Here is an 8,318-nt window from a genome sequence, read left to right as displayed (position 1 = left end):
TACTTTCTTTTTGGTTTTCTTGTGCACTGATTTGAATCAAGGTTTTCATTTATATAAGCGGCTAAACCGGCTTTTTAAAACGGACTTCGTTAGGCGGAACCAAATAAAAATTGAATTGAATACATACAAGGTTTCGTTTGTTTTTTGTGCACTGATTCGAGGAAGGTTTTAAACATTACTATTGTATTGTTTTTATTAATTTTACTTTACTACTATTATTATATGCTATGTGTGGGTTTATTTGATATATTTTGATAAAAATTATATATATTCACTCCATTAAAATATAAGATATGACCACTTTCAAAAAGTTCAACCAATCATAAATAAAACTGCATAATAAAAAATATTACACTAATCTAAAAATAGCATAGAAACTTGAAAACATCTTATATTATAAAACAAAAAATCTTCTCAAAAACATCTTATATTAGGAAACAGAGGGAGTATGTGATTGATGACAGTAACGAAATATTATCTTATAAAAAAATTTAAATTAGTATTAAGTAAAAATTTTAATTTCAGATACAAAATTTTTAAAAATATAAAAATGAGTTGTGTTATAAAATCAAATCAGATAAAAAAAATCATGAATTTAACTCGACGTCTAGGCGAGATGAATCAAACTGTTGACCTCACATATCCTAAAACATTTCTTTGACCACCAGAAAAACGAAATAATTTTATAATCTTGAATTTTTCTCGTTTTTCATATTTAATTGATCACTACCACCATGTTTTCATGTTTTTATTCAATGTTTTCTTATTTTTCATATTCTTTCTTGTCATTTTCATTGTCAAATTTTATGGTAATTGTCATCTTCACTTTTATCCGGTTCTTCGTTATACTCTTCTTCTTCTACTTCCTTGTCAACTTTTTCACATTCTTCCACTGAAAAACCTTTTTTTTAGACTACCTGTCTATCAAACTCCAAGACCAAAATTATTTCTTTTCTCATAAAATTTATGCAATTCATAAAGACAGCATAGTCAACACATGCATCCAATTATTGATAATTTCATCCATATGCTTATTCGGTTTTAGATCCACACATATTGAAATCTCAAACCAAAATCCTTACTCGCAGAGAAAGTAATATGAACACATGTATAGTTAAAATAATATTTGTGCTTTTCGTCGATTCTTCTTCTTTAAACTCAAATAACATCAACTCAAGGTTTTGCGACGTCAATCCTTCTTTTTTAGACTTAAAAATAAAAATTTAACTGCAAAAATATCAAATCATTTTTCTTTTATTTCTATAAATTTTACTTTTTTCTAAAAATTCTTAATTATATAGATTACTACTATATTTCCAAAAATGTTAATTAGTGAAATATCTAATTTTTATTGGTTGTTTTAAATAGAAAATAGAACCAAAATCGAGTCCGAATCAAATTATATTGATATCCAAAATGAACTGAAACTAATTAAAATCATCGAATTGAAAACCATTTTGAAACCAAGTTTAACCGGAATTCATATTGAATACTCCTTCAATCGTACACATGGTTAATGTTAACCGGTTTTCTCAAAACGGATCTTGACGGGTTGATCGACCCGAGAGGGTGGAGAGAATGGAGCGGCAGTTATGCTCTGTCAACGTTGTACTACGGCGAGTTTATGAACACCGGAGCTGGAGCGGGGACAAGTAGAAGGGTGAACTGGCCGGGATTTCACGCCCTTCGCGGCGAGGAAGAGGCTTCTCCGTTCACCGTCAGCAGATTTATTCAAGGAGATTCTTGGATCCCTGTCACCGGTGTGTCGTTTTCAGCCGGGGTTTGAGTTACTCTTGAATGAACCATCAATCAACATAATAATCAAAGCCAACTATATATTTATGATTTCAAAATATTGTTCTTCTACATGTTTACTCAAGTCTATGTTTACTTAAAGGAAAAAAAAAAAGATAAAAAAAAAGAATCATGTTTATATTCTGATCATGGACCAAAACATGATCAACAAAACAAATCAAATCGATGCTAAAAAACAAAAATAAAGAAAGTTTGATCATGATTATATTTTGACCATGGACCAAAATACCAAGAGAACGAAATCAAACCGATGCTAAAAATAAGAGAGACAAAACTGATTCGAGGACAAAGCGTAAAAATCAAAAGCCAGAGGAATCGACTAAGGAAGAGTAAGACGCGTTCTCGTCAGACGCCGTCATTTTATTCCCGGCTATAGTCACCGATCTGTTTCTGTTCTTGAACACTATATCATGGTCTAAACCAGCCAATTCGCACAATTCTAACCTCTGAGTCTTGGTCAATTCCAAGTCATCTTCCCAACAAAACTCTGATATTATTTCTATCACTTTACCCATCTTGTCCTCTGCCACTAAGATTCCGTTTTGAATGAGAGCAAGATAGACTTGTTCAGTTGCCATTTCTCGGATCTGGGTCATGTGAAAACAAAATATCGAGTAACCATAAAATATCTTTAAGATGTGGATATAATATGTCTTAGAATTGAAGTGACAAGAACCTTTGGGTATCGGTGGCCAAGGAATGCTAGAAGCTGAGAGAAGGCTTTTTTGCTGATGGGATCTGAGACCGAAGCGATATATCCAAGTATTGGAAGGCCTGTTTTTAACTTTGTGAAATCCTTCGAAGCTCGTAGTTCGATGGCTAAAGAATCTACGGCACCCGCGTAGAAACTCAACGTATGAGTCTGAAATAAAATGACAGATTAGCTTTGTATGGAATGTGTTCGGAATCAATTCATAACCTTTAGCAATTTCTAACCAAAGAGGTAAATCTTAAACCAACCTCTTGATTCAGAAAGATCTTATTTTCGAAGAGGATCCCAATTGTCTGCGTAAAAGAGAAAGGTTAAGACATAACCACATGTAAGCTTAATCTACAATATTGTGCCTTTACCTTTAGACAGGGTACCATAACTCTGTCACGTTTCTTGTATTCCTGAAGTATCCAGAGAATATCTTCACACAATGCTGACTCTCTGGACTGTTGTTCTTTAAGGTCTTTAGCTTCTTCACCTTCCCTCATATACTCCCGAAATGCAAGGAGCGACGATTTACTAAGTGAATCTTGTAATCCTCCAATCGAAATTACTAATCCAGACAGCACCTCTTTGCTGTAACAACGGAACTTTAATAGCTGCACAAAACGTGGGAAAGAGAAAGCCGGAACCTACAAAAGGAGATAATAACTCATAGCCAGATACAAAAATCCATCAAATAAACGACGAAACAACCAAGTGTGCATACTTACCGCCCATTGTAAGCCAGCTTTGTTGGGAAGAATCTCTTCCAATTTTTCTCTATGAGGAATGAAAGGGACGGAAATAGATTCGTGATATAAAATCCTTTGAAGAACCTTTGCAGATATTTCTCTTAATTTATCCATTTTCTCCACTCCTTGCTTCACAATACCTCCAATTACACGGGTCGCAAGATTCGAATCGAAAAGTGAGGACGTATCACTGTTATGATCACCCTCTGAATTTGTTCCTATTTTCTTACAGAGGATATATGTACACTTCTCAAGGCCATGGACTGCAGCTTCACGAATCCAAGAACCTACATCACCTCGGTTATCAACTGAATAATCATCAAGAGCTTCCAGTAAAGTATCCATCACTTCAGTCTTGATAAGAAGAAAAAGAGACATGTCATCGTTTTCAGGATCACTAGCACTATTCTGAGTAAGAGTCTCACACACTGATGTGAGTCCCTTTACAGCATTCACACGTGCCTCTGCATCTCTGTCGTCAGCATTCACCTGCTTGGAAGAAAAAACATCCATCAAAGTCAATTATTTGATTCTGTTTTCTAGAGTCAATTATATCATTCTGTAATGAAGGCATACGTAGTCTTCCTTACCTCTATCTTACACGCACTGCAGAGCTTCAAAACTATATCCTTCCATTTTGCAGTCAATAGTTCAGATGGCAAGACACCCAATGCAAGTGCAGAACCTCTTCGGACAGCTACATTTGGGTCCGTTAGATGGTTTAGGTGTTTTGATATTAAATCAACAGATTTCTTTTCATTGCCAACGAGATAGGATTGCACAAGCTGTTTAACAGCACTGACAGCTACATTCTGTATGTGATAAGTGAAACATGTCAACTAATGAATCATGCTATATATATATATATAATTTTATTCAAAAATCCGCTGTAGCACATTGGTTTAAACACGAGACTGGATGAAACGGATAATAATCCCCTTCACCTAGACTGAGTTCCGGGTTCAAACCCCGGCAGCGGAACTTTCTTTTTTAACCTTACAGCTTTTTATCTTATACTGTACATATTACTACTCGTTGGACAGGTGGTAATTACCCTAATTTCACGTTTTATTGAAAAAAAAGAAGCACTATTGCAAAGCTGCAGCAAATAGCAATGTCTACGGTTCTCAAAGATTATATAGGTTTTTCACAAATATAGGTACCTGTATTTGAGAATTAGGATGTCTTAAATTCTCAGTGAGAGTATCAAGCAAGATCCGTACTGTTCTCTCAGCTAATGTCACATGCGATAATGAGATACACTCAATAAACCGTGAGACAGCCAGTCGCATTATTTCTCCACCTTTTCCGCGGTAAAGGCGTGCTTTCTCAATGCAAGGGACAATCCCAGCCATACGTTTTTGGCTATCTGTAAAGATTGAGTGCAACAGGGGCCTTTATTATTAAGGGATAACAAAACCAACCATCAAACTCTGTTAATTTTTCATCTGACAATCAAGTACATATATAGTGATAGGGTCTAGATTCCAAGATGGTTCCCATAGTTTTGGTTTTCCATACCAAAAATGATCTGTACTTGCATATGCAAAGATGCCACAAAAGCCAAAGCTAAAAAATAGATGGTACTAACCAGCAGAAAGGACATAACCACACTTGTGCAAAGCTAACACAACCTCTCCAGCTGCCAATGTTGCACCATGGCGCATGCACAAATCAGTTGAAAGGGTACAAGGAACTAGTTTCTCGAGCACATAGTTGGAAAAGTGCTTAGGCTCGTACTTAACAAGAGCAGCAAGAGCTTCTGCAGCAAGTTCTCTTAAGCTTTTATCCTGATATCATAAGATTGAATAATTAACATATTATGAAAGCTACAACAAGGAACAATGATTTGATACAGTTACCAATCAAGCTGTTGGCTCTAGTTTATGGGAGATATTAGAATTGTAGATAGTCAGAGGTAAAACAATGTCAAATAGTGTATAAGATAAGCATACCCAGTGGCAGATCTTGTTGTATAGTAATTCATCCACAAAAGGATATAGATACCCTTCATATTGAGCAATGGAAACTGCAACCTGAAGGTAAGAGTTCACCCGAGAAGAAAGGGAGAAATAATCAGCTATGCTTACTATGTCAATCCCATGAGGGTAATTTCCTTGCCTTCCAACATTCTCTTGGAAAGCAGCGGCAGCAGCCCTTCTACAGTTCACCTGATAAAAGACATCAATAAATTTACGCAACGAAGAGATCTACAAAAACACAATTCTGTAAATCAAGCAAGAAACGACGACAAATTATAGTCAAAAAAGGGATTAGTACCTCTCTATCAAAGGAACCCACTATCAATAAATCTGGAGCAAGCTGATCCAGCACATTTTTCATATCTTTGTGGGAATAGGCGCGCCCAAATGCCCAACAAACATAGGCAGCTGCATCACGGACATGAGATCCAACACTGTGTGGACCTCGGCGAACATCATAATGAAGTGCCTGTATGTAATATTTAGATGTAAATGCATAAAAATTCTGCATAATTTGGGTGTGTGATGCCATTGCTTCGTATGTGTTGACTAGAGAAATAAGTAATCATGTTGTTGGGATAGAGTACGACCTTCACAATAACTGGNGAAATAATCAGCTATGCTTACTATGTCAATCCCATGAGGGTAATTTCCTTGCCTTCCAACATTCTCTTGGAAAGCAGCGGCAGCAGCCCTTCTACAGTTCACCTGATAAAAGACATCAATAAATTTACGCAACGAAGAGATCTACAAAAACACAATTCTGTAAATCAAGCAAGAAACGACGACAAATTATAGTCAAAAAAGGGATTAGTACCTCTCTATCAAAGGAACCCACTATCAATAAATCTGGAGCAAGCTGATCCAGCACATTTTTCATATCTTTGTGGGAATAGGCGCGCCCAAATGCCCAACAAACATAGGCAGCTGCATCACGGACATGAGATCCAACACTGTGTGGACCTCGGCGAACATCATAATGAAGTGCCTGTATGTAATATTTAGATGTAAATGCATGGAAATTCTGCATAATTTGGGTGTGTGATGCCATTGCTTCGTATGTGTTGACTAGAGAAATAAGTAATCATGTTGTTGGGATAGAGTACGACCTTCACAATAACTGGGACAACTTGTGGAAAACTTCTAGGCAACAATAACCCTCTACGAGCCAGTTCAGCTAAGGCCAAACAACCCCCATGCCATGAACCATCTCCCTGAATATCATGAAAATCACAATAACTATCAGCTAGATAATGAATTCTTGTAACCTGAATTTTAAGCACATGTAAGCCATGCTGCCATATATCCAATACGAGTACCTCTCCTGGTGAAAACAGCTCCAATACAGATGATAACACCTCTTCAGACAGAACAGATGTTAGTCGTGAAGTTACACGACCTATACCCTTTGCAGCAGACCAACGAACCACAGTGTCCTACACAGTTAAAAAAATAGTAAATTTTAGAAGGACAATGCTTACAAATACTAGTGACATGTGATATTGTCTGGTAGGCGGCTGAAAGTTTCATGTGGGAAAAAGTTCACATCAGATATCAATATAGGTTCATCCCAGCTTTCAGTGACATGTAAGATATTTCTAACATTCAAGATTTGTATGAGTGTCATCTGGTTACTCTATTTTACAACTTGGTACAAAGTGTGGGCATCTAATCATATAAATTGAGACATAACTACCTCAAGTTATCAACCTAACAGTTGGATCTCACCCTTTAAACATACCGTGTCCCTCAAACCAGAGAGTAGCATTTCAATAATCTCTTCTAAGATTTCTGGAACATCCATATCTTCATCCTCTTGGTCATCAAAACTTTCTGGTTGTGAGACAGCAGTCACAGAATGATCAGGAGCCAATCTTTGAGATGAACTCGTAGACATATTCTCAGAAAGAGAGGCGGTTCGAGCCTGCAGGTAAATCAATAAATAAGTCTCGGATAACTACTGAAAACAACTACCAATTATACAAACATAGAGTTCAAAATATATAAAGCCATGAAGAGGAAGTGGCTCTTCAAAATACTATTCTACAAGCTAAAAGGTACGTACCACATAGCGCCAGGAAGGTGAGCGATGAGGAAGACAAACAAGCCCTATTCTTTGAGTTAACTTGATCAAATACTTGCGAAGCAGAGAACTTTTAGTCGCTGCATTTGATTTGCTTAGCACGTTCACATCATTTAAAACAATAGGAAGCACATCTAGCAACACATTCCGGCTAGCAGTCTGTCAAATGAGTAATAAAAACCATACTGGATCAAAATGCAACAACTTAAGTAATAATAATCAGCCATTTTTCTTCAAGATTAAAAAACAAGCAAATCAAATATGTACTTTACTGACATCTGTGTATGTCTAACATGTTCAGTATGAACCATTATTAAAACAAAGTAAACAGCTCCAGGTTACGAAAAAAAGAAACCTTAAAAATGGCAGCNCGAGTACCTCTCCTGGTGAAAACAGCTCCAATACAGATGATAACACCTCTTCAGACAGAACAGATGTTAGTCGTGAAGTTACACGACCTATACCCTTTGCAGCAGACCAACGAACCACAGTGTCCTACACAGTTAATAAAATAGTAAATTTTAGAAGGGCGATGCTTGCAAATACTAGTGACATGTGATATTGTCTGGTAGGCGACTGAAAGTTTCATGTGGGAAAAAGTTCACATCAGATATCAATATAGGCTCATCCCAGCTTTAAGTGACATGTAAGATATTTCTAACATTCAAGATTTGTTTGAGAGTCATCTGGTTACTCTATTTTACAACTTGGTACAATGTAGACTGTGTGGGCATCTAATCATATAAATTGAGACATAACTACCTCAAGTTATCAACCTAACAGTTGGATCTCACCCTTTAAACATACCGTGTCCCTCAAACCAGAGAGTAGCATTTCAATAATCTCTTCTAAGATTTCTGGAACATCCATATCTTCATCCTCTTGGTCATCAAAACTTTCTGGTTGTGAGACAGCAGTCACAGAATGATCAGGAGCCAATCTTTGAGATGAACTCGTAGACATATTCTCAGAAAGAGAGGCGGTTCGAGCCT

At 36.5% G+C, this 8,318-nt stretch overlaps 2 protein-coding genes across 2 annotated transcripts in view; both read right to left on the bottom strand.

Moving 5' to 3' along the window:
- Positions 1,819-8,318, bottom strand: part of LOC104699824 (tubulin-folding cofactor D-like) — an 8,874-nt gene continuing 2,374 nt past the window's right edge. Inside the window, exons 4-17 of the mRNA XM_010415221.2 lie at positions 7,309-7,485; positions 6,985-7,167; positions 6,563-6,679; positions 6,353-6,457; positions 6,061-6,231; positions 5,217-5,432; positions 4,853-5,051; positions 4,425-4,630; positions 3,852-4,073; positions 3,241-3,750; positions 2,887-3,159; positions 2,776-2,820; positions 2,492-2,677; positions 1,819-2,402 (exon numbers count right to left, since the gene is read on the bottom strand). Coding sequence (XP_010413523.1) covers positions 2,115-2,402; positions 2,492-2,677; positions 2,776-2,820; positions 2,887-3,159; positions 3,241-3,750; positions 3,852-4,073; positions 4,425-4,630; positions 4,853-5,051; positions 5,217-5,432; positions 6,061-6,231; positions 6,353-6,457; positions 6,563-6,679; positions 6,985-7,167; positions 7,309-7,485 — 2,898 coding nt within the window. The 3' untranslated portion in view covers positions 1,819-2,114. The remainder of the gene's footprint in view (positions 2,403-2,491; positions 2,678-2,775; positions 2,821-2,886; positions 3,160-3,240; positions 3,751-3,851; positions 4,074-4,424; positions 4,631-4,852; positions 5,052-5,216; positions 5,433-6,060; positions 6,232-6,352; positions 6,458-6,562; positions 6,680-6,984; positions 7,168-7,308; positions 7,486-8,318) is intronic.
- LOC104699823 (tubulin-folding cofactor D-like) lies at positions 7,710-8,311 on the bottom strand. Its single transcript, XM_010415220.1, has 2 exons — positions 8,121-8,311; positions 7,710-7,821 (listed from the first exon to the last, which is right to left on the bottom strand). The coding sequence occupies exons 1-2, from the start codon at positions 8,287-8,289 to the stop codon at positions 7,748-7,750; spliced, it is 243 nt and encodes an 80-aa protein (XP_010413522.1). The 5' UTR covers positions 8,290-8,311; the 3' UTR covers positions 7,710-7,747.

Source organism: Camelina sativa, chromosome 7, assembly GCF_000633955.1.
Source record: "Camelina sativa cultivar DH55 chromosome 7, Cs, whole genome shotgun sequence".
Lineage (NCBI taxonomy): Eukaryota > Viridiplantae > Streptophyta > Magnoliopsida > Brassicales > Brassicaceae > Camelina > Camelina sativa.
This window is presented reverse-complemented; position numbering and strand designations above follow the sequence as displayed.

Excerpts from the sequence above, each read along its gene's own strand:
- LOC104699823 (XM_010415220.1), bottom strand. The coding sequence starts at position 8,289 with ATGTCTACGAGTTCATCTCAAAGATTGGCTCCTGATCATTCTGTGACT. Across the intron at positions 7,822-8,120 it reads GGACACGGTATGTTTAAAGG|GACACTGTGGTTCGTTGGTC; the intron begins GTGAGATCCAAC and ends TTAACTGTGTAG.